General features: G+C 39.7%; 1 protein-coding gene across 2 annotated transcripts; it reads left to right on the forward strand.

The window, feature by feature from the left end:
• Window positions 1-295: 295 nt before the first annotated feature.
• On the forward strand, window positions 296-24,252 carry Snx27 (sorting nexin 27). Of its 2 annotated transcripts, none has more exons than XM_089736343.1 (10): window positions 296-699; window positions 15,339-15,441; window positions 17,997-18,166; window positions 19,166-19,269; window positions 20,103-20,200; window positions 20,631-20,877; window positions 21,380-21,543; window positions 22,044-22,209; window positions 22,284-22,459; window positions 22,547-24,252. In XM_089736343.1, the coding sequence occupies exons 1-10, from the start codon at window positions 431-433 to the stop codon at window positions 22,613-22,615; spliced, it is 1,566 nt and encodes a 521-aa protein (XP_089592469.1). In that variant the 5' UTR covers window positions 296-430; the 3' UTR covers window positions 22,616-24,252. The 2 variants fall into 2 exon arrangements, with proteins under 2 accessions (XP_089592469.1, XP_089592470.1); XM_089736344.1 differs by lacking the exon at window positions 296-699 and adding an exon at window positions 8,725-8,933.
• The last annotated feature ends 1,878 nt before the right edge of the window (window positions 24,253-26,130 follow it).

The raw sequence follows: 26,130 nt of genomic DNA on the forward strand, positions 1-26,130 counted from the left end.
GTTGTTCTAAGCTTAAAGATTGTGTAGAGCGGTTGTACGACTAACTCATATTTGCGATATTATTGCTAACAATTTTTCTATATTTTGTATGATGATTTGAAAAAGAAACATAAAGAGCCCCAGTATAAAATTGTCACGTTTGTAAAAAAGGCAACAAACGAACCTATCTGTATAGTATCAAAAAAAGGTAATATCATGGCATCCCTAAGAATGCATTTTGCATATTTTTTTACACGTTTTAGTTGGTGCTAAAGTTAACTAGACTAAGTTATATAGCATCGCTTGTTAAGGATAATGGCACAGTCTTGTAACATCACGATTCACGACTATAAACGAGCTCAAGCTGGTCACCCTGAAATACTGTAAACGTCAAACGAAATTAAAAACAGTTTGTCTGTGGCTTCAGGCTTAGAAATGAAATTCGTTCAAAATGGCTGAGACGGAAACCGATAATAGTAGTGTAGTTAGAGCGGAGAGAAACAACAAGAGCAATAACAATGGCAACGGGCCACGACGCGTTACTATATATAAAACGGAGACCGGGTTTGGTTTTAACGTCCGCGGCCAAGTGTCTGAGGGTGGACAGCTAAGATCGATCAACGGGGAATTGTATGCTCCTCTGCAGCATGTCAGCGCCGTGCTGGAGAACGGAGCGGCTGAACAGGCCGGCATCAGAAAAGGAGACCGAATATTAGAAGTGTGCGTATTCAAACCTCTCCATCAATTTATTGTTTTTAATTTAATATGTTTCAAGAGGTCAAATTTAAATGAAATAAAATTCTTAAAAATAATTCATGCTATATTCTCTATTCCGATTAACTAAATACTATGCGTTATGTAGATAGCTATAGTTTGTTTAACACAAATATAACATTTACATAATGTATGATGATTCACAAACTAGTTTCTTGTCATTGTTGGGATACGTTAAATTTTGAATCTCATTTATTATAATGAAAAATTATGCGCTGACTCACGAAAATTGTAGTTGTAGCATTTTCAATGGTGACTATGTCATAACCCATCTGATGTTAGGCACTTACTAACATCTAGAAAGTACCACAACTGTGTTTTCAATTGGAATATCTGCTGTCCTACTCCTTAGCTTCAAATGATACCTAGAAGAAGAACTTGATAAGATAATGATACTAACCTCTATAAACTCAATATGGCAATCAGGCAAATTGTGTACATGTAGCAGTGATCATACTTATTTTCTGCTATTTAGTAAACATGCCTATGCAATTTAAAGGGTGAGGAAGCCATTACATGTTACAAATAAATCAGCCCTATATGTCTCTGGTAGCTCTCATATTTTAATCCCTAAAAACTTTGGGAACCAGTTAACACCTGGGCAATGAGCTTGGCCAACCATCTAATAAACTAAACAATACACATTTTAGCTGTAACAGTTTCTATTAGGAAGTAAACAACTATTACGTGTAGTGTTATTTGTAATAATAATATAATGTAACTGGCTGACCCGGCAGACTTCTAGTGCCTCAATTGATAAATAAAAGTCCTAAACTTTTGTATAAAATAAACTTAAAACAAACAAAAGGAATCGTCCGACGGGGGCACATCAAAGGAAAAACAAAATTGTTATTTTTATTTAATTCCGAGCATTTTCATATTTATCTACCTTTTAACCCTTCTCCGGACTTCCACAAATAATTGAAGACCAAAATTAGCCAAATCGGTCCAGGCGTTCTCGAATTTTAGCGAGACTAACGAACAGCAATTCATTTTTATATATAGAGATTAGATGTGTTAAAGACTAAAAATTCAGTTAATAGGGTGAGAAATAAATTTGAACTTGTTCAGTATTAAAAAAACTAACTATTGATAAAGTGATTATAAGAAAATGATCAGAGGCTTAAAACTATGTATTTTGTTTTTCTGAATCAATACACATAATGTGAAGTGTGCTTGATCACAATTTATTATCAATGCTACATTGGAATTGGTGACAGTTGTATTGAATTTGCTGGGTTATATACTATGATATATTTTTTGTACATTACACACATGCACATCCATATGCAGCAACCAACATCTATTCTTATACACACACTCTTATATAAGTAATATCAACTTGTATAAATTGACTGAGTAAAGTATGAAAAAATATTCCAACACATATTTCCGCATCCAATATTACCACAACAATAGGTTATTCAGAACATACTTTCGTAATATCTATATCAAGAACAAGCACTTGTTTGGTATCAGCTTGACTTATGAAAATATGGCTAGATTTTTCTTGTTTCTTACTGCATGTATTATTATGTATTTTATAAACAAACCATCCATTTATCTGGCAGCTACTTTGTAATTTAGATCACTGAAGATGATTTATCTGTCTGCTCTTTGATTAATTTGCTCTGGTTTCAAGCATAATAATATGCTATAAAATGCCAACTTAGTTTTAAATTTAAAACTGGAATATCAATGAAGAAGTTTTTATTGCACAGCTGTACAAAATAAGTACATTGAAAAAGTATTTTTCAATAATTTTTTATGGAATTCAGTCACTTCTGATAGTTTCCTTCACCAAATAATGGGGATGAAAGATGAGCTTCTGAAAACTACAAACAATGATACATTTGATAAATTAACCACAAAATGATATATTAGAAAAAATGATTAATTATTAAGTTACTTAATAAATTTACATTAAGGTAGTTTTTTTTATTGCTTAAATGGGTGGACGAGCTCACAGCCCACCTGGTGTTAAGTGGTTCCTGGAGCCCATAGACATCTACTACGTAAATGTACCACCCACCTTGAGATATAAGTTCTAAGGTCTTAAGTATAGTTACAACGGCTGTCCCACCCGCATTACTGCTTCACGGCAGAAATAGACAGGGTGGTGGTACCTACCCGCGCGGACTCACAACAGGCCCTACCATCAGTAAATACGCAAATTATAATTTTGTGGGTTTGATTTTTATTACACGATGTTATTCCTTTACCGTGGACGTGAATCGTGAGCATTTGTTGAGTACGTATTTCATTAGAAAAATTGGTACCCGCCTGAGAGAGCCACCGGTGCATCATCATCATCATCATCATCAGCCTTTATCTGCCCACTGCTGGACATAGGCCTTCCCCAATGCCTTCCACATAATGCGGTCCTCCGCCTTCCGCATCCAACGACTTCCCGCCGTGCGCACTAAGTCGTCAGTCCACCTGGTTGGAGGACGCCCCACGCTCCTGGTGGCCTCCATTCGAGGACTTTCCTCCCCCACCCGGCGTCGCTGGCTCGACGGATGTGACCGGCCCATTGCCACTTCAGCCTGCTAGCTTTGAGAGCTATGTCGTCGACTTTCGTTCTCCGTCGAATTTCTTCGTTCCGGATTTTGTCCCTTAGAGAAATACCGAGCATAGCTCTCTCCATCGCCCGCTGTGCGACTCTTAACTTATGGGCCAGCCCTGCCGTCAGTGTCCAGGTTTCCGCGCCGTAGGTCATAGCGGGGAGAATGCACTGGTTAAAGACTTGTCTTCAGGCATTGAGGAATTTGCGAGGTGAGGATTGCACGGAATTTCCCAAATGCCGACCAACCCAGTCGTATGCGTCTCTCAATCTCTGTATTGAAGTTGCTCAACACGAATGCACCGGACGTCTTATTCTTTAGGCCACGACGGCTTTAGAACTTCATTGCCGATACAACTTCAGAATCTATTCCATTTCGCCTAGTATACAAAAGAAAAAATGTATATTACTATTATTGCCACGGGGCATAATTCAAGAATGTGTAAGCAATAAAACTATAGTGACAATTTAATTTTCGTGTCCATAACATTTTGATTGACTTTGGTTTTCTTGTATTGCCGTCGCCCATTGACATCTAGGGGCTGAGCTTGGCTCATTGGCAGTAATGGTAGGCAGAGGCTTGAGCCTGTTCCTGTCCACTACCATTACTGTTGGTCAGCTGGTCAATAAAATATACACAATATAAAATTATTGTACATTTTGTTAAGATTCATTCCATATTCGGCTTGAGTGGGGATGTTGGTGGTCAGGACGCATTTCAATAAATAAAATTGAATTTTCTGTATGCTCTTTACGTCGTATTACACTAACAAAGTCAGTCCTTTGACCATTAATCATCTGGATACTACAAGTCCTTGTAGAAATTAAAAGCTATATTTGCATTATTTCTTCAATTAACTGCCATATTTTTGAAAGAGATATTTCTGAAAGAGGCCGTTCCTAATATAACAGTCAAAAAGCAAACTCTTTTACTGGCAACAAAAGGTAATAGAGTCATACATACTTGGTACATAATAGGCGATCATATTGCTTTTAATCAACATTCCTCATTGTACTAGGCTGTTCAATTTTATAGCAATATACACAAATGTTATCATTAAATGATGTGCTCCAGACGTATACATAACCTTGTTTCGATAAAACGTCAATGCGCGGAGTGCATTGCAAAAGCTGTATCGGGGACAGTGGCTCTGCGCCTGTTCCTATGTAGTAAGTACTATTGCAACATTAAATATCGCAATGTTTCACTGCAAAATGCTCTAGATTCGTATTTTCTATGTTTGTCACAAATCGGAAGCTGTGCAACGAATGAAATAATGTAATGTAAATGATTTACTCTTGAATTAAACTTATCAATGCCCACCTTGTACTCAACTATCCTCAAGGTAGAGACGAAATCCGTAAAAAATGATTCGCAAATGAATAGATAGTTTCAGTGCTACTTCGCTCATATTTTGTGTCTTGAAAGAAGACAAATAGGGGTAGGTACCACCACCCTGCCTATTTCTGCCGTGAAGCAGTAATGCGTTTCGGTTTGAAAGGTAGGGCAGCCGTTGTAACTATACTTGAGACCTTAGGTGGCGTATTTACGTTGTAGATGTCTATGGGCTCCAGTAACCACTTAACACCAGGTGGGCTGTGAGCTCGTCCACCCATCTAAGCAATTAAAAAAAAAAACCTTAAATATGACTAGTCCCACAGCACCTAGTCGAAGTTCGACTATAATTGAAATTATAAGTTTAATAATTGTTATGGTTTTATTATCAAACACTATTATACTTCTAATATAATCACAGATTTCGCCAAAACTACACTATAGATAAATAATATTAAAGACAAACAATATTAATCTATTCTCAATTTGACCACAGACTTTAAATAATAACAAAAGTTTGATAATTGACAATAAACAAAGAGTATATTATGAATTATATATGTATGTGTTGTGTCAAATACATGGTGTGTATAATGTTTTTTTAATTGATTTAATTTAATTTTAAGCATAATTTAAAAAATATATACATATTGGCATTCTGCACTCCTCTATATTCTCTATAAGTGTAGGAAATTTCATACTCCTCCGTCCGCGCAATTTTCGTTTTTTTTTTTTTTTTTATATGATTGAAGGATTACTGGTGGCCCGGAGGCCTTTCCAGTTTCACCAGGACAGGTAGGCGAGCAAAGGCTCAGCCAGGAGGGGTGGGATTTGCTAACAGCTACTCGAGCGCCTCCGAAGGAGACCTAACAGCTCAAGAGCAGCTGCTTCGCGAATGAATCTACTACCGGATCGGAATCGCGACCCGCTGAGAAGATCCGGCGAGAAACTCAGCGAGTTGATTCATGGGTTAGGTTGCACGGCGAACTCTTTGTCGAGTTCGACGAGTACGGTTACCGGGGTCCCTAAGCCTGCTCCTAGTGTTAGAGCTGAAGGCGTCTAATGCGAAGGTTATTGGATCTGATGGATCCGTAAGGACGTGTCTAGGGCGTCGACGGTGACTGGCTCCTGCGTGATCAGGATTCGGGGAGTAGTCAGCGGCGGCAACGATAAGGCGATTATCATGACGCATAGCCTTATCGAAGTACCGTTCCGACGCTGACTTCATTTATTTCTGGATAGATTCGAGGCCCAGGTCGTCGTGTAGGTCAACGTTCCTCACGAACCACGGAGCTCCGACGGCGAACCTGCAAAAGCGGGATTGTAGAGATTCGAGGGTGTCTATGTGTGTGCGGGCCGCGTGAGCGAACACCACACTCGCGTAAGTCATGACGGGCCTTATGCAACTTTTGTAAAGTGTCACCTTGTTCCGAAGGGACATTTTACTCCGCTTACAGATCATGGGGTAGAGTCTACCGAGAATAAACGCGGCACGGTCACGGACTGATTTTATATGCGGGCGGAATGTCATCGATGCATCCAGGGTAACGCCCAGGTACTTGACCTTCCTGGCCCAGGGTATGGGTTGTCTAAAGAGAGTAATCGGGGGTGTGAGATTCCTCCTCCTAATCCGGGAGGAAATCCGTGTGGAGCTTCCCCTCTGAAATAGCACCGCAGTACTTTTCGCTGGGTTGATGTCTATGCGCCATTTTCGGAACCACTGTCCTAGGGCTAGGGCTGCGCTCTGAAGCTTCTTCGCGATTAGGGACTTGTTTCTACTGGAATAGTAAACAGTCGTCTCGTCGGCGAATAAAGCTAAATGGGTCGGCGGCGACCGGGGAATATCGTTAACGAATAAGCTAAATAGGAGGGGTGAGAGGACAGAGCCTTGCGGGACTCCAGCTGTGAGAGGTCGTGGGGAGGAGCGGGTTCCCTCGACTCGATATCGAAAAGAGCGGTTCGACAAGCAGTCCCGTATGATGAGCACGAGAATGCAATTTTCGTTAAAAGGGGTACGAAGTTTTTGCTTCACGTATTAATATGTACGTCGCTCCACCATTCACATATAGTTCTTATCATCAACAATTATTTATTTATATATTTATTTATTTGGGAAACAAACAGTACAATACAAAACATACAATATTAATGCGAGTAAAATACCTGTGACACAAATTTAGAAACAGATTGAATTAATTTAAACGAGAGGTTTGTGTTTTGTAGCTACGGAACTCTAAAATGGGAGGGTACTTTAAAAGTAGAGCTTGTTTACCAGTATTAAGAATATCAGGAATAAGTCCTCACCTCGAGTTGATGTTACACAACACCTGTGTTGTGAAATCTCACAGCTCACTTAAGACATTCTTTTTTAAATATCAGTATTAATGTTGAAGATAGCGTTACCGACTGACGTTTATAATGTTCAATAATATGCATTGTCTGTACGAACCCGGATATTCGAGAGCGAGAATAGAAAATCGAAATGGCTATGAACCACTCAATATGAGGTACCGTAAACCGCACTTTACTTTGTTTGGAGATCATTTTAGTTTGGTTTTTATAGTGGGAATTCCGAAATCCGTTCTTTGTGGTGCTTTTGAAAATCTATTAAGTACGTTTATAATAAGTTATTGTGTTTCATCCCATGCTATCTTTACTGAGTTTACAATTTCCGACGCTGCGTTCAACCTAGACCACTATATTGATTACGCAAGATATTGGTTATCATTTAGAGGTCTACATTCCTATGGAGTATATAGTGCGGCTAAATCCTTTGGCAAAATAAGTCAACTTCTGTGTTTGACAATGATGCAATAGTTGCGATTCAAGTCGAGGACCTTTATAAAGATAATAAAATATTGCATAGACAGTTGCACGAGTTCATATGATTTTTAACCAGTTCTAACCGACGCCCTGTTGCCTGCCCTTATAACATAAATATTGCGATAACAGCTAATAGCTGTTGGAGTAGCAAATAGTGGCTACGTTATTAATGCAATGTGAGCTTATTCTAAAAACCTATTTTATTCGTTATCTGGTATCGCCGGCTTGTGTCCATTCCCTTAAAGTTTCTGTGATTGAATCAAATGTGTTTGATGGATAATTTTCGTAATGTAGCGCCTTATTTGTGGTCTTATTAGGAAAAAAAACATTAAAAGGTGTACAGTTGTAAATCTAATTAAACTGAGATTTCTGGAGCCTAAGATAGGCAAGGCAAGGCAGAAATTGATCTTAAACTGACCGATGTTTTTCTAAACGCCGGGTAGGTATTGAGGCCTTTTGATGGTTCGTGGTCTTAAAGATAATATGAAAAGTATTGATATGAAACTGCGACAACTAGGCTGAGGACTTGCTACCCGTTAAACAGTATGTGTTGTAGTTGAAGGTAGTTGCTGAAGGTAGACCCTGATTTATTTTTAATTTTTATGAATGAGGGATTATTAGTGGCTCGGTGACCTCTCCAGTTCCACCAGAACAGATGAGCGAGCAAAGGCTCAGCCAGGAGAGGTGGGATTTGCTAACAACTGCCCGAGCGCCTCCAAAGGAGATCTAAGAACTCAAAGGCAGCTGCTTTGCGATTGAATCTGCTACCAGACGGGAATCACGAGCGGGCTGATTTTAGATTAGATAGCACGTCGAACTCTTTGACGAGTTCGAGGAGTATGGCTACCGGGGTTCCTAAGTCTGCTCCTAGTGTTACAGCAGAAAGCGTCTAATGCAAGGGTTATTGGAGCTGATAGATCCGTAAGGTACGTGTCGTGACACTGATGCTGAGTTGCCAGTGCGCTGTTTACTTTAAATCCTAAAGCAAAGCAATAACAAAAACATTATCACTCTGGTATTTCCGCTTCTTATCACCAAACGTACTTCACGTACTGTCTATTAACATAACCTGTTTTTATGTTCGAAGTAAATCACGTAATACAATTTTAATTACGTTTCAAATCAGCATCGATCATTCGTTGTTAGTCCAACCGCAACCGATAACATTCTAGTTGCTGCAAAGCGACGACAAATCGAACCGAAATCGGTCATTTGGAATCATTATCGATTCATAACTGTCGTGAAATAGCCGTGTGCTTGTTTCGATCTGTATATTGTAATGTAAATTTTTGTGTGTGCTTCCTTGGCGTTACGTGTCAATGTTTAAATTTTTCGAGCGCAGTGGGCGATGGCAGTGCATAGAGGTGGAAATGGGAACTTTAGATACTCTTACTATTATTGTGAAAACACGGGCTTTGAGATTTATGACTTGGAGGATGAAGGAAAAATGACTAACCGGTAATTTTTTTTTTATTTGTATTGCCCACCTGCTGTTAAGTGGCTACTGGAGCCCATAGACATCTACAACGTAAATGCGTGACCCACCTTGAGATATAAGTTCTAAGATCTCAAATATAGTTACAGCGACTGCCCCACCCTTCAAACCGAAACGCATTACTGCTTCACGGCAGAAATAGGCAGGGCGGTGGTCCTACCCGCGCGGACTCACAAGAGGTCCTACCACCAGTAATAAATCATTGTGATCATTGTGGTCATTATCTAGTTCAATAAAATTAAGCCCACACTGACGGTTTAATAATAATATATTTATTTGTTTTTCATTTTACAATTTCGAGATAGTGTTACTTCTTTCTTTTTTTCCCTACCTATTCTAGTAACCTTGAGGGGTTATTCTAGATTCACCGAGCTCACGGGGCTCAAACCGGGGGTGTCGCTAACCTAGCAAGGGCAGTGCTTCGCTACCACCGGATCGGCAACGCGACCCACTGAGAAGAGGGCAGCGGCTTGGCTCTGCCCCTGGCATTGCTGACGTCCATGAGCGACGGTAACCACTCACCATCAGGTGGGCCGTATGTTCGTCTGCCTATACGGCAATAAAAAAGAAAAAAAAAAGATCCGGCGTGAAACTCAGTGGGCTGTGTCTATGGATTAATTTACTCGTCGAGTCCTTCGTCGCAAGTGACGGGTTCGGCGAGGACGGTGACCAGCGCTTGTGGTACCTCAACAGCACCGTTAATGTTTAGGGCGGATTCGTAATGACGTGTTTAGGACTACTTCTGTCTGCGCGCAATGTAACGTAAGGAATGTGCTAAATACTATTATTATTTGACGGTATTTGTGTAATATTCTAATTAATAGAGGACTAAATCTAGGGTCGGCAGACTAAAGCACATAAGTAAAAATTTTCAATTTATTTTTTATTACATCATCGGTTTACATTTTGCTCAACACACAATCTGACTAAAGCACATAAATCAAACTCAAGTATTTCATGGCGTATTCAAGCGGCGTTCTGTATCAACCTTATCAAATCCTAATATAATCAAACGAACTAAAAAACATAACTGTACTTATGTTCTAAGGAACACCATAAGTACAAAGTTATTAACGTAAGAAGTCTGACTTATGTTATAAAGAACATCAAAATGTAACATTTCTTTAGAGAAAGTGGTTACTTAAAAATATTTATAACGTAAACAATACTTCGGTAAGTGGTTTTAATTTACTAATGTTGTCGATTGTGCACAGTTTGTTGGTTAGTTGTGTGTGAGTGCTTAAGTATTTTAATTATTTAAGATGAATATTCAAAGAGGCAAGAAATTAGTTGAAATGGCGTTATCCACTCATCTGGAAAGCAATGAAGGTATATTTTCATATATCTTCAAAATTATGATTTGCAAATTACGTAATGATATCAATATTATATCATTGTAAATAGATAATTGTCTTGTCTTTTTTTAGAAAATGTAAATCAACAGTCGATTTTGAACACAGAGAACCTAGTAGTAGACGATCCTATACCGTCAACATCATCAGGTCAAGTCAGTAGTTTAACATACTATTCTGTACTTGACTTCTCTAGTGATGATTCTGTACGAGATCCATGTTATGAATTACCGAGACTTCCAATCACATCAAGTTCAAGTACTTGTGATGAAATTTCAATGAATCCTAATGTGTCCCCAAAAAAGAGTATACGTACTATAAAAAGAGAAAAATAAATAAAACGTAACTTAGGACAGGCATACAAAACTTTAAAAGGAAAATGTATATCAGATCGCACTATGAAAAAAAAAAATTTGAGAAAATACAAAAAAAAAAGCCCGCTGAGTTTGTTTCGCCGGTTCTTCTCAGGACTGTGGCTTTTTTTGAAACCGGTGGTAGAGTTAACATTGTTATTTATATTTTGACATTCAACAAGTGTGTTATACTGACATCTAAGTTGAAATAAATGATTTTGAATTTGAAAGAGTTACCTGTTTGCAGAATGAAATGTAAAGAACGTATACCAATAACTGATAGGCATGCCATATTCACAGAATATTGGCAAATGGGGTCATATGCAAAAAGATCTGCATACTTGGCATCTTTAATGGAAATTCAAGATAAATCTAAGCAAAGAATACGAGCTATTGAACCTGAAAAGCAAAAGCTTAGAATGAAGACATAAAAATACTTTTTTACTGTGCATGGTAAACGTGAACCTGTCTGCCGAGGATGTTTAATGAAACCGTTAGATGAAAGTGACAATTTTATAAAGACAGTTGCTATGAAAAGGAGATCATCCATAGGGGGTTCTCAAGCTGATGATATAATATTTATACAGCCATTACTCATATCCATCGAGAAAAAAAATGATTTAATTTCGCTGCTCCCTTTAATACTAGATATTTTCCATGAATTTTACATAAGTCTTCCCACGTTGGAAACTTTACGAAATACTGATCCAGATATTTTAGAACTCGATGAAGAAGAAGAATTTTAATTAAACATTGAGTTGTTATTTATATTTATGACTTATATTATTACAATATACTTATATCTTAATTGTTGATCTTTTTCACTTGACTCATACTATTATTGTGTTCCTTATAACTTAAGTCATCTAATTATTAAATAATCACACTTACTTTAAAATATTTAATTTTAATAATAAGTTAGTGTTATTGACTTATATAATTCAAATAAACATTATTAAGTTTATTAATGTTAAAGATTCTAAATAGTTTTTTTTAATTCCTGTAAAGTAGAGTTTTTTGACTTATGTGCTTTAGTCTGCTGACCCTAGAAATAATAGTCGCTCTCGGAGATGTAAAACGTAAATATTTTTTACATCGATAACAAAAGGCTATTATTTATATTCTATTCATTTATACATATATGATTACTTATCTTCATTGGCTAACTGATTCATCAACACAAAGCCTAAACTGCTGGGACTACAATGACGTTTTTTTGTTGTTGCTCTCAATGCCTTTTATGTTGTTAGCACTCACCGAGGAAAGATTTTTAGATATGTATTTCATCTTTACGTCGGTAAAGTGATGAATAAACGCTCGTATAGAAAGCTTGTTTATAATAAGTCATCATCTAAAATATAAATAAAATTGCAGTGTCTGTTTGTAATATTGAAATAACCGCTTTTAATTACATACATGCATATGAATATATTTATACGGTACATTTTGACGAGACTTTCACTCATAGGTAGCTGATGATACAAGAAGTAACTTAGGCTACCTTTTTTTAGACTAGCTTCGCCCCGCGGCGTCACGCGCGGCACGACAATAACCGCGGGCAACATCGCGGGACTCAGCTATCAATAATAAAATTCAATGTTTCCGAAGCGAAGCGAGGGCGGGTCGCTAGTTTTAAAGTAAGAAGCGTGGATCTTCACAATTAAAACTGCTTTTATGGTTAAATCCCACGTTTGTTTGTTATTGTCATTATTTTTCTTACGTTATCGTGGGTAGCCTAAGAGGCTATTTTAACTTGACGCGGACCGGTAGGTGAGCTCACAGGCTCGACCTGAGAGAATTGCTAACACTAGCCCTAGCAAGAACCGTGCTTCGCCGAATCTACCGCCGGATCTGAAACGCGACACACTGAGAAGATCCGGCGATAATAATAATAATTGCCACGGAAAAGTGACATATGGTCATCAAGCCCCAAACAAGAATATCCTGTAAAGTTTGCCCGATGCGAAAAATCGAACCCACGACCCGCAATCACGCCCTAATTACTGCACCACCGTGTCAGTCAGTCAAGTAGCTTTTGGGGCCGTTGAATATTAATATTAGCAGCTAATTAACTTTAACTAACTCTAGGAGTGGGTAATATCGGTTTTGCCGCGTATCGAATCGTATCTATATATCGAGGATCAATATCGGATATTGAATCTATATATTTTCTGAATCTATATATTGATGGATGCTAGTAGATTTTCTCGATTCATGATATTTGAGATTTGAAACGATACGCTGATATAATATCGTAGTAGATATAGATTTAAGTCAACGTTATACGGTTGGTTTTCTGATATCAATTTATAATATGATCTTAAAGTAATAAAAAGAACATGAAAATAAAAATATCAAAAAAACTTTCCTTCATGCTTTTACCAGGCTTAGGACTGGCGACATTATTTTCAGTTTTTAGTATTTTGTGTCTTAATTTAAAATTACAAAATATACCAAAAGAGTGTAGATTTCAAAAGTTTAATACAAACACAAGAAATAAACTCAATTATTTGGATTCAACTAAAAATAGAAAAATGTGTACTTTAAAAATCAAACACAAAAAACTTTTAAGTATTTATAAACACTTGTCCAAAAATTCTAGTTCAAGGTCAAAGCGCGTGAAATTAAATTCAACGATGCAAATAGGCTATACTGCATTCAAGTTAGGGTCGAAAGTTGAAACTTCTTTCCTTAATTGTATCCCGCTGATACGCTAAGAATAATCTACAGACATATGGACTTAAATATAAGGTTTACAATTGTCTGGATAATGCCTGTTTCTGTTTCATTCATCACATGATATCCCTATCGTGCGCTCACTCACTCTGGCCGATTCGATACGAACCAAACGAATATTGCTGATATTAACGAATCGGTACGATATGCCGATGCGGATCACATCGAGCAATATCGTGTATCGGCTGATATCGAAATATAGATTTCGATTCACGAATCGGTACGATATGGCGATGCGCATCACATCGAGCAATATCGTGTATCGGCTGATATCGATATATAGATTTCGTGCGGGGCGATATCGGATTCAACGATATTGCTGCGATATATAGATATTGAATCTATATACGATTTATATCACCCACTCCTAACTAACTCCAACCTCAAGACTGTTAATGAAACATCTATACTAATATTATAAAGAGGAAAGATTTGTTTGTTTGTTTGTTTCAAATAGGCTCCGAAACTACTGGACCGATTTGAAAAATTATTTTTCCATTAGAAGCCGACATTGTCCCTGATGAACATAGGCTACTTTTTTTAATTTTTTTTTTTTTTTTTTTGTTTCATGTGTGTTTTAATGATTCCGAAGCGAAGCGAGGGCGGGTCGCTAGTTATTTATAGTCGTGATATTTAATGAGTATCTAAGATATCATACGAAGCTGGAGTCAGAATTAATATGAAAAATATATTAATATTATTTTACAAAACATATCAACACATTTTGATGACGCGCGTTCTGCTTGGAGATTCCGAGTTTTTTTTTTAATAATAGCTACGGAAATTTGATGCTTTCTGATATCTATGGGCCATATGGCGAAGGGTTCTCGGAAATACTTGAATATTTTATTGCACTGCCTTTAGGAATATAAAAGAGAAAATATGCATCGAAACACAATATTCATGACATAAAGGCGATAAATAAAATTGAATTGTAATTTTATTGCCGCGAAGCAATAAAACATTTGTTCTGTAAAGTTTTATGTTTTGTACGCCCGGTCTTGTAAATTAATGAATAGATTCAACAATGAAATTCAATGTGTAAACTAAGACTAATACCGTGCTTTGCCTTCTACTGTCTGCTAAAATAAGCACCATAGTGACAATTATCTACTCCAAGTATGCACTAAACATTTTATTAAATAAACAGTGACATATTTACCCTACAACCCAAATCATAACAACATTTTACCACCTTATCTATACTAATATTATAAAGAGGAAAGATTTGTTTGTTTGTCTTGAATACGCTCTGAAACTACTGAACCGATATGAAAAATTCATTCACTGTTTGGAAGCTACACTATTCCCGAGTGACATAGTGACATAGGCTATAATCTTTTTTGAAAAAAATTAGGGATCCTTACTAAAACTCCAATAATGTAATCCAAGGCGTAAAAAATTACCTAAGTAATATATTGTTTACATCGCGTGCCCTGCGAAAACTATTGATTATAGAATAAAATAATGTACTACGACTTTGTAGAACACATTATTATTTACAAAAAGTGTCGCGACAGCATAATATGTCTAACTATTGTAGTTATGCCGCAATAAGTGTTCTTTTATTTTAAAAAATAAAACAACGTCAAATATCGTTGAAATTTTTGTTAAAGACCCGAGCGGAGCCGGAGCGGGCCGGTTGTTATTACTAAAGAAGCTTACAACACATATTTATCACTCACTGTAACTTCCATGAACCACTGATTCCCGCCTACTTGAGTTAAAAATCCGTTCCCTCTTTGATTTGTTGCTTTACACTCGTGACCGAAGAGTGAAGTACCTCATGCACGAAAGGTCACAAGTTCGAGCTTGATCACGCACCTCATCTAAATGCTTAAGGAGCTTTTGTGCGATGTTTTAGTTTATACCCATATAACCTGTACTCTTCAACCAGCGTTGTCACGATATTCGTATTTTGTTACAGCAATGGCGTGAACGTGGAAGGCTCGACCCACAGACAAGTGGTGGACCTCATCAAGTCCGGTGGCGACTGTCTCACTCTCACAGTCATTTCAGTCACACAGAGGGTAGGTGTCACTGATCCGTATTTATTTGATAGCGATTATCTTCGATAACCCTCGAAATGTAATCATTACGCCTAATCTATAGTTGTATAGTAGAATTGTTTAACCCGACAAATGGAAGGTCCCGTGTATGCATTGTACTAAAAATGAAAATGGCGTTAAAAAGGGATAGAGATATTTACTGACCGCCAGAGAAAGATCTTATATGCGCTAGGGCAATTCGTAAACTACACTCGCGAGCAAAAGTTTGGAATCACTTACTTGAAATTGATTCCGCGCGATCTTGTGTACTAAATATTTTTTTGATAATCATAAAAATGAGATCATTTTAAAGGTTGAATTCCTAACTTTAAACTGATACCAAATTCATTAAAATCAAGCCAGTATTTAAGAAGTTATCTTGGATTAAGTGAAGGAATAACGAAAAAGACGTGTTTCAATTGCTTGATACGTCGCGAGTTGCGGCCTACTGACCCCTATAAAAGCACCTGTTATCGGATTTTCTTTATCAGTCGACTTTCACACGTTGACTGGTACATATCTCGGCTACTTTTGACCCTTTACCTTGTACGACAATTGGGACAACACCTACAGAAGTAGCACAAATCGTAGCCCTATTGCAAGAAGAGCTCAGCCAGCGGATTGTCGCTCGTCGGCTCCAAATAAGCCATTCCTGTGTTTCAAAAGTTTGCAAGCGCTTTCAAGAGACTGGTAGCTTTATCCCGAGACCAAGATCTGGACGGCGCCGGGGCACATGGGAGAGGAATGACCGTTTTATCGTGTTAACCTCTCTCCGAAATCGGCATTAACCTGGTGTCGACGTCCAACAGGAGCTCCGAGATGTTCGTAGGGTAACAGCTAGCAAGTATACAGTTCGTCGACGACTCAAGCAAGCGAATCTGACTCCAAAAAGGCCTGTCACAGGCCCGAAACTCACGGTAGCTCATCGACAAGCACGCCTTCAATTTGCTCGTACCAATCTTAATTGAGAGGTTGAGCAATGGAGGCAAATCCTGTTCTCCGACGAGAGCAGGATGTGTTTGCATGGTAGCGACCGAAGAGGTTGGGTCTACAGGCGGCCTGGGGAGCGATTTGCGCAGTGCTGTTTCGCTGAAACAGTGGCTTATGGGGTCGGCTCTTGTATGATGTGGGCCGGCATTTCCTTCGACGGTAAAACCGAGCTTGTTTTCGTGCCTGGCGGGGGACGAGGAGGCGGTCAACTTCGGACGGGTACATTTCCAATATTCTGCTGGAACATGTCGTTCCCTATGCGGGATATGCCGGTGATAGCTTCCTCCTTAAGCACGATAACGCTCGTTGTCACACTGCCCGTGGAACAACTGAATACTTCGAAGAAGTCTATATCGCCACATTGGACTGGCCTGCGCTCAGCCCTGACTTGAATCCTATTCAGCACGTGTGGGATGAACTGAAGAATAGGGTTCGTTCCAGAACTTCTGCTCCTTCATGCCTGAATGAGCTGAAATCGGCGTTGATTGAGAAGTGGGAAGGTATCCCACAAGAATCAATTCAAAAGCTGATCAGGTCTATGAAGAATCGTCTTCGAGGAGTTATTAGGGCAAGGGAAGGGAACACAAAGTACTGACATTTAATTTTAAGGCTAAATAAAATTTTTATTTATTAATTTTTGTTGTTTTATGCATTCATTATTTTTCCATATTTCCTTTGTTTCCTACCTCCTTCACTTAATCCGGAATAGCTCCTTAACTACTGGCTCGATTTGAATGAATTTGGTATCAGTTTAAAGTTAAGAGTTCAACCTTTAAAATGATCTCATTTTTATGATTATCAAAAAAATATTTAGTACACAAGATCACGCGGAATCAATTTCAAGTAAGTGATTCCAAACTTTTGCTCGCGAGTGTATATCGTATCTACCCCAATAATGATGTAAATATAACGCTAACAGACTGCCGTGAGTACTTGTGAGCTCGCGTTGCTTTGAGAATTAAGGCCAGTTTCTGGTAAATCAGTTTCACTGTTGTGCTAGTTATTCTGATTGATATTATCGACGGTAACTAATAACAATCCACACGGTGCTTAAATAATAATTCCACTTTTTAAAATACAAAATGTTTAAATTTTGGCGGCTTTTCTAAAAAAATTTATTGCTTAGACGTGTGGACGAGCTTACAACCCACCTGGTGTTAAGTGGTTACTGGAGTCCATAGACATCTACGACGTAAATGCGCCACCCACCTTGAGATATCAGTTCTAAGGTCTCAGTATAGTCACAACGGCTGCCCCGTCCTTCAAACCGAAACGCATTACTGCTTCACGGCAGAAATAGGCAGGGCGGTTGTACCTACCCGCGCGGACTCACAAGAGGTCCTACCACCAGTAATTACGCAAACTAAAATTTGCGGGTTTGATTTTTATTACACGATTTTATTCCTTCACCGTGGAAGTCAATCGTGAACAGAGGTCCTACCACCAGTAAAAATCAGGGTATATCGGGTATTTACCACGTTTTTCGTATGTAATGAATTCAGTGGTAAGAACTTGTTTAACTATAGTGTCTATTATGTCACTGTTAGGAAGCAGAGCGCCTGGAACCATGCGACGACAGCTCAGCTCCGGTGGGAGTTATCGGAGGGGCAGCCAACTCTCGCGCGACGGTCTACCAGCGCTACGACTACACCGACAAGAGATCTCTGCCCGTCTCTATACCGGACTACAGAATCGTCATGGAGAGAAATACCGGCAGGTTCGATAATGTCTATCTATAGAAACGCGCCTGCACAAATCATAAATCTTCACAGTGACAGCCTCTAGACATAGTCAATAAATATCTACCTTGCTGGCTTGATATTTGAAAACATTTATGTGTTCTATAACTCAGAATATACTAGAATTGTGGAAATATAGCTGATAGTTCCATTACATTCTATCTCCATATTTCAAATAATCAGTGTATATTTTAGAGTAAGGTACCTAAATGTCTTAGACTAAATTGGCGGATGCCATGTCGGACAAGTTACGTTGTCATCTTATTTAAAAAAAAAACCCCTGAATACCTAGTTAGCCATAGCCTAGGTTAGCCATAATGAGCGCCTTTTTCTTTAATTATATTCATATCTTGTACTTATTTAAAAACTATAACAAAATCAATGTTCGTTTTGTATGTTTGTCCCTTATACGTTTCTAAATCATTCATTTAATTGCGTTAAGACTTGGTATAGTTGTAGCTTAGAGCTTGTAGTCTGAAAAAGGTTGTTTTTATAGCATCGCCAAAGTAAGGTAGATGGCGCGCGAATCGTTTCATAAAATCTATATTCTTTAAAGAATGTCTGGGTTTCATTGTTTTTTTAATCAATTACATAATATATGTTGTATTGGAAAAGCTTAACACTAAACATACCTACCATAACGGGTCAAATGACCAATTTTGAACATTTGCATTGAAAATGCACACATAATCTTTTTGCTTTTGCACATTTGACTTCATGACTTTTTCTTACAAATTTAACTACAGTTTTTATGCTATATTTTTTTCGTTTGTTTGTTTATTTTGAGTTATACTTGTCGTATACAATTATCTACCCGCTATGGTATAAATAGGTACCAGTAACGTTGGTATAATTAGTGTTAATTTTAAATAGGTGGTAAAGTCACGACTACTTTAAGGCGTTGAAAGCTGGCCCGAACAAGTGTGGTGACTTTGATCTGTTGGTAATTTGGCTCATTGAGTGTTGACACCCTCCAGATCGTACATAGCGTTCAATATCCACATGGCCGGGCGGCATCTCTGCAGCAGAAGGTACAGGGAATTCGCGGCCCTACACCAAGTCCTCAGGAAGGAGTTTATCGGTGAGTGCGCAGTGCAGTTCTATCCCGGTCTATCATTACCTTAGATTAATTGCTTGGCAATGTGTTTCCGGCCAAGGGATTTTACAGATCTTAAACTTTTAAACTACCGGTAGCTTTAGCCAGTTACTTTTCAAATGTGATGGGTCAAGAGAAAAATAAAACTGAGGCTTTTCAGATATGAGGAGTCGAAAAAACAGTAAATATTGTAAGGGTACACCTATATGTTTACTTCTAAGATTAAGTAGTAACGCTCATCTCTTGAACTAATGGCCTAACATTAGATCGAAGGAAATTAAAATTTGTAACTACATGGACTATGCGGCAGGTCGAGAAGAAGATGATCGATGCTCTGGAGACGTGGTGCTGGAGACGAATACTTGGTATTTCATGGACCGAACTTCGCACCGATATCTCCATTCTTCAAGAACTCGGCATTAAGTAGCATCATTCGGCGCTCAGTATGAGTGCATACTATCGTTTTATGAACATGTCTCCCGGCGAGGAAATGACTCCATAGAGCGCCTGGTCGTTCAGAGCAAAATAAAAGGCACCAGACCGCGTGTAAGGTTGCCCATGCGATGGACCGATCAAGTCAAGCCGGGAGTTGGCGGTTGTTTGTATGAGTGTACCAGACTCAGCACAAACCGGGAGGAGTGGCGATTATTCGTGAGGCTTATAGCATCTGTCCACAGCAATGATACTGAATGTCGACCACGACCACTCCGACAAGAGTAATACGACAAAGAAAAAAATTACAATATATTATTCATAAGATTATTATTCATAGTAAAGCTTGGAATGTAAGTGTTAATATTTAAATAAATATCTTTCAGGATTCAACTTCCCTAAATTACCAGGAAAATGGCCATTTACTTTGAGCGAACAGCAGCTCGACTCGAGGAGGAGGGGGCTAGAACAGTATTTAGAAAAGGTAAAATCATTAAATAAATAAATACATAACAAGTGAACGATGACGGGCACGCAGACAGGACTCCAATAATTATTATTTGAAAACTAAAAGTTAATTTCACGAAGTCTTGAATTCTTATTAACTTAATCAGTGTAACAAGTACTCGGTTTATATTCGTTTATCCCCCATTTTACTATTTACTACAGTACAGCTTGTAACTTATTGTCAGTTTGATTAAAATGCAACCCTTACCAGTCGTACTACATACGACCCTGGTGAACAAACGCTCCACCGCTGCTTCATGTACTCGACAACTCAAAGTATTCCTAAACTTGAAGACCGTTAATGTTTTTATTCCATTGGTTGTCTGAAGACAATTAAAAGTAAGGACTGATTTACTTTGATTCGGCTCGAAGGACCAAAATGTACGATCATGAACAAACACTTGCAGGTGTGCGCAGTGCGCGTGATCGCGGAGTGCGAGAGCGTGCAGGAGTTCCTGACGGACTGCGACGACAGCTCGAACCCGGCGCCCGTGGAGCTGAAGGTGCTGCTGCCGGACCGCGACGTGGCCACCGTGTCCGTGCTGCGCTCCACGCGCGCCGACCTCGTGTACCGCGCCGTCGCCGACAAGATCCGCCTCGCCGACACGGTGCAGCAGTACTTCTACCTCTTCGAGATCGTCGAGTACAACTTCGGTAACGTACATAACACAGCCTTGTTGTGCCGGTGACTGCATTAGATAATTCATTCGGGTGTTTGTCTGTGCGCCTGTACAACAAAATCTCACAAGATGTTCAGAACCTACATATACATAGGTTGAAGAAAACTATTAAAGAACATCTGTGCAATAAAGCTTACTATAAAGTCAATGATTATCTACAAGATTGCACAAAGTGGGAATGAGTTGCTAGCTCCGGGAATTTCAATATTGCAATAATTGTTACGTTATAATATTCATTGTAAAAATTAATATAAAAAAAGAGACAATATGCCCGCTAAGTTTCTTGCCAGTTCTTCTCAGGACGGAGGCTAGTTTTTGTGAATTGGCGGTAGTTCTTTTTGACGTTCAACAAGTGTGTATTTTCATTTATGTTGAATAAAAAAAATTTGATTTGATTTGGTGAGCTCATGCGTCGCCATGGCGTCCTCTGCAACGCCTCGCACGACCAGTCTACATTGACCCCCGTGTGTCCGCAGAGCGCAAGCTGCAGCCCAACGAGTGTCCGCACTCGCTGTACATACAGAACTACTCGACGGCGTCCAGCAGCTGCCTCTGCATCCGCAAGTGGCTGTTCAACCCGCGCGTCGAGGTGGCGCTGGTGGCGGAAGACCCGCTCGCCGCCAACTTTATATTTTGGCAGGTGAGGCAGCGCGCCAGACTTCATTACAGAATACCTTCATTCACATAATTACATTTTCTTTTAGTTCGGATAACATTAAGTGACAGTGAGTCGGTAAATAATGTCAAATAAGTCAACCATTTTCGATGGACCGATGGGCTTTTATCCTTTTGGACTCTGCTGCATGCGGCACTGCAAAAGAAATGTCGCCGTATTCCTTGATTCATGATGGGGAAATTTTAATTTAATCGGCATAATCGTTATCTTCTTATCACCCGGTCGCTTTGTCGTGTTGTGCATCGGCGATATCCTACGACGCAACTAAAGCTATCCCGATCTAGAGAATGGCCTCAACCAAAAAGTCCAGTTTCAAATACCCTACAATTTCTTCAAACATGTAATTCTTTGTATAAAGTTAGCAAGAGTTTCTACAAAGTTGATTAATGTGTGGAGACCGCGATGCGCCGGAGTACGTAAGCTGCGTCGTCGCCAGCTGTAGAGCATGTATATCTTCTCCGCAGGCGGTGGAGGACGTGAACCGCGGCACGTGCGCGGCCGGCGCCCGCCTCTACCAGCTCAAGGCCATGCAGGAGCCGCGCCGCGCGCACGACTACCTCGCGCTCGCACGCACGCTGCCCGGCTACGGACACGTCGCCATCCCGCACCCCACGCTCCGCCTGGCGCTCGGTACGTGCACGCACAAGCACGCGCACCCCGCCCCCTCCCCCTCCCCCCGCGCTAACTCCCCGCGCTGTCCGCAGGCTGGAGCGGCATCAAGCTGTCGCCGCACGAGGAGGAGGCGCCGGGCGAGGAGTGCGCGGAGGTGCCGTGGAGTTGCGTGCTGGGCTGGGCGCGGGACGACGACGCCACCGCCGTGCGCCTCACCTACGCGCGACCCGACCGCCCGCCGCGCACGCTGCTGCTCTGCACGCCATACGTGAGTACCGCGCCCCGTCCCGCCCCGCCCCGTCCCGCCCCGCTACGCCACGCCACGCCACGCTCACGCGCCACGTTGCTGTTCCAGTACCAGTTCCTGGCCAACTGCATGGACAGAATAGCGGAGGAGGCGAACTGGGCCGACACCGGCGAGTAACGCACCCGCGCGACCACAACACTTCTTTCACTCAACGAATGGAATGCTGGGAGATTATAACAGATTACCTAAATTGTCTTTCCGGTTAACGGTAGACAGTGTGGTCATGTTAATAAACAGTTGACTGTCCGCCCGTCGTCAGACCGTAAAACATAAGGGTGATCGTCATAAAAACAGATCTGATGTATTATGTATTCCATAGTGTTTCTAATTTTGTCCTGTCATCTAGCTACACTGACCGCGTTTTTAGACTAAGGTCAATAATTTAAAAATATAGCGAAGAAAGGTAAATTAATTTCGAAAAAATGATCGTCTAGCCGAGAAGCCTCGTTAACTATCTCGGCAGTACTCTATATTTGTCGTTACGATTGAATTATTATTTTTTAATTAATGACTAATTATTTATACTTAACATTCTACTTTGTAGTTTTATTGTTGGCAATCGGATATTGTGTGACCTTGAGATTTGTTTCGGAAGTCGACGGGGAAGGGAGAGTGCAGCTGAAGATGTTTTATTCAAAATCATTATGTTTTTATTCAATTTACTGCTGCGCGCCGAGCCTACGCCGCGCCAGTACTAAGGGTCGCCGCACACGAGCCGCCACCGGAATATTTCCTGTACATACATTTTATATGTGGCGTGTGGCGAGCACCGTGTGCGACGAGTCGATATAAACTGTATGAAAACAACAGGAAATAGGTCGGTGGCTGCGTTTTGTGGTTGTGGCCGGTGGCCCGTGTGTGGCGACCCCTAATACTGTCGCAGCTCAGTGGTAGCCTAGTGCTCAGTTGGCAGCTCAATCCAATTGTTACAATTCAATAAACTAAATTTTGAAATTTTATAAAAAAACCTGCCCCAAAGCTAAAACAATATTATTAGTATACCGACAAGGTTGTCGACGGTGCGCGCTAATGGGTCTAAAAAAACCAGCAATGTACATCTAAGGCTCAATGTACAGCGCACAACACGGCAGCTCGGAACCCCCGCGCGGGGCGGACGCGACTTGTACTAAGTTTAAGCGTTATTAAATACTTATTTTTATTATTAACCATTTTAAGGTCATTCCTTCACGAGTTTTGGCAGCGGCCCGCGAGCCCTATACAATGGTGCAGCTAGAATCAGATACCGTATATTGGGGGAAATCGGGACCCTTTCCAAATCCAACACAAATTTCCAATGGTTTTTCTTCTTACCAATAAAATTGAGATTAAAATGGTTCCGGGAGGCTTAAATTTTTATATACTATGCGTTATTGTATATAGTTCATTATAAGATATACACAAAAACTGAAATAAACTAGCTTGACCCGATTCACCTTAGCTTTGGGGTGAATCAAGTTACGTATAGGGACAGTAGAGTTTTTCGATAGGGCTGGCACTGTTTAGTTGTTAGGTAGGCACCTAACGTTAGGTGTTCACGACGCTCCGGGCGAGAGAGGGGGGCGAGGGTAGGCAGCGGGGGGAGAATGCCCGCTGCCTAAGATTCGTATTCGCCGACCAGCCGGGTGACACGCGTCAACATTTGTTAATATAATGTATTTTACAAGTAACTAGCTGACCTGGCAGACTTCGTAGTGCCTCAATCGATAAATAAAAGACCTAACTTTTGTATAAAATAAACATTAAAAAAAACAAAAGGAATCTGTCCGACAGGGGACACATCAAAGGAAAAACAACATTTGTTCTTATATAATTCCGAGCATTTTACATATTTATTCACCTTTTAAACTTTCTCTGGACTTCCACGAATAATTCAAGACCAAAATTAGCCAGATCGGTCCAGCCGTTCTCGAGTTTTAGCGAGACTAACGAACAGCGATTCATTTTTATACATTTAGATTAAATAAAACGATTACAATTATCATGCGTGGTTTCTTCTTCACCATCGTCATGAACATTAGGTAATAAACTTAATATCTTAATGAGTTAAAAAACTTTGATGACTAAATTATTTAAATTATTTAATATTCTTAAGCACTAAATAAAAGCAATTTTCAGTCAACAAACTTAAATCTAACAACTCAACAAAAGTATTGTGTCGTCCCAGATTTGTCCCTATTCTAAATCTAGTCTCTATTTCCCCCAATCTACTGTATTATAAGCATTTAAATGAAAGCCTTCGAAATAACAAATTGTAAGAAACTTAACTTAATCAACAAAAAACAAAGTCCACGGTCACACAATAATTGATTGCATTTAATTCGTAAGCATAAGAATATTTAGGCAAATTTATATTAAGCAACTTTGTTGTAGCAATAAGAGTTAGTAGGTGACCGGGTTCGCCACTGTCATTGACGATGTCGACGGGTGGGCTGGCAACGTGTGACAGTGTTGACAAACGGACACCATTTTATTTTCGTTGATATTTCAACATGTTTTTATTAGCATTGAATCATGTTATGCCATTAATTATGAAATATAAGTTTTGTTTTATTGCCCTTGTAGGCAGACGAGCATACAGCCCACCTGATGGTGAGTGGTTACCGTCGCCCATGGACTTCAGCAATGCCAGGGGCAGAGGCAAGCCGTTGCCTACCGATTGTAAGGGGTCATCGATAAATTCGTAATGAATCTTATTGTTACAGCAAACATATTGTATTGTCAGGGCTCTCTGTGCGATGCGCCGGGTGAGGTTTTAAGGTGCGAGAGTCTGGTCTATTATTTACACTGCCTTATTTATTTTGTCAAACAGAGTCGTTCGATTGCCCACGTCGTTAATTATATGACTTCAATGATCTCGCGAGATTATCCCTTTAGTTCGAGCACACTTTAAAAATTCACCTCGTATGCATTAATTAGGAAACTAATGCAAAAAGTACTTAAGCCTCTTAGAGATATGAATGGCGAATTCAGACTGGGAATGATGAACTAAAAACATCTTCAGGTTTGATGTAACCATTCTCATACAAATACGAATATTAGAAAATTTATTAATTAAAGTATATTATTAAAATGTAGTATTATTATATGTATGTTATAGGTGCAGCAGTATTAAGTATTGAAAGTGTTGATAAAGTGCACGCAGTGACGGTCGATTTCTACCCAATGCCGTCTGTACACGCCCTGCCTCCCTACTCCCTGTCCCCCCTGCCCCCCAACCCCCGACCCCTTTCCCCCTGCAGTTATTGTAACGCTGTGCACTTTATCCGATAAAAACAAATAACAGCTCATGAATTATTAAACAAAAGTAAATGATAGAAAACATTTAATACTGTACGACCTTATTCTAGTATTATTATGACATTTAGATTATTTTATAAGCCGCCTTTTGTTGTATAATAGAATTTATCGTATTGTTACAAAGCGAGAAGAACATAGTGACGGTACATAGTGCCGCGGACCACGCGCTGCGCAATAATACTTGTTTAGTGGAGTTTGCGAACCCGCAATGGACGCGTACAAAACTTGAGCGCGGTTCACCGTGTACACAGCATTACATTGCTTCTTTAACAAGTGGTCAGAGGCTGGGAGCTGACCTTGAGCCGAGTCTGCGAACCCGTGAGACGCAATAAGGC

This window comes from Bombyx mandarina, chromosome 21 (genome assembly GCF_030267445.1).
Source record: "Bombyx mandarina strain Sakado chromosome 21, ASM3026744v2".
In the NCBI taxonomy this organism is placed as follows: Eukaryota; Metazoa; Arthropoda; class Insecta; order Lepidoptera; family Bombycidae; genus Bombyx; species Bombyx mandarina.

Excerpts from the sequence above, each read along its gene's own strand:
- Snx27 (XM_089736343.1), top strand. The coding sequence starts at position 431 with ATGGCTGAGACGGAAACCGATAATAGTAGTGTAGTTAGAGCGGAGAGA. Across the intron at positions 20,878-21,379 it reads GATCGTCGAGTACAACTTCG|AGCGCAAGCTGCAGCCCAAC; the intron begins GTAACGTACATA and ends GTGTGTCCGCAG. Across the intron at positions 22,460-22,546 it reads TGCTGCTCTGCACGCCATAC|TACCAGTTCCTGGCCAACTG; the intron begins GTGAGTACCGCG and ends TTGCTGTTCCAG.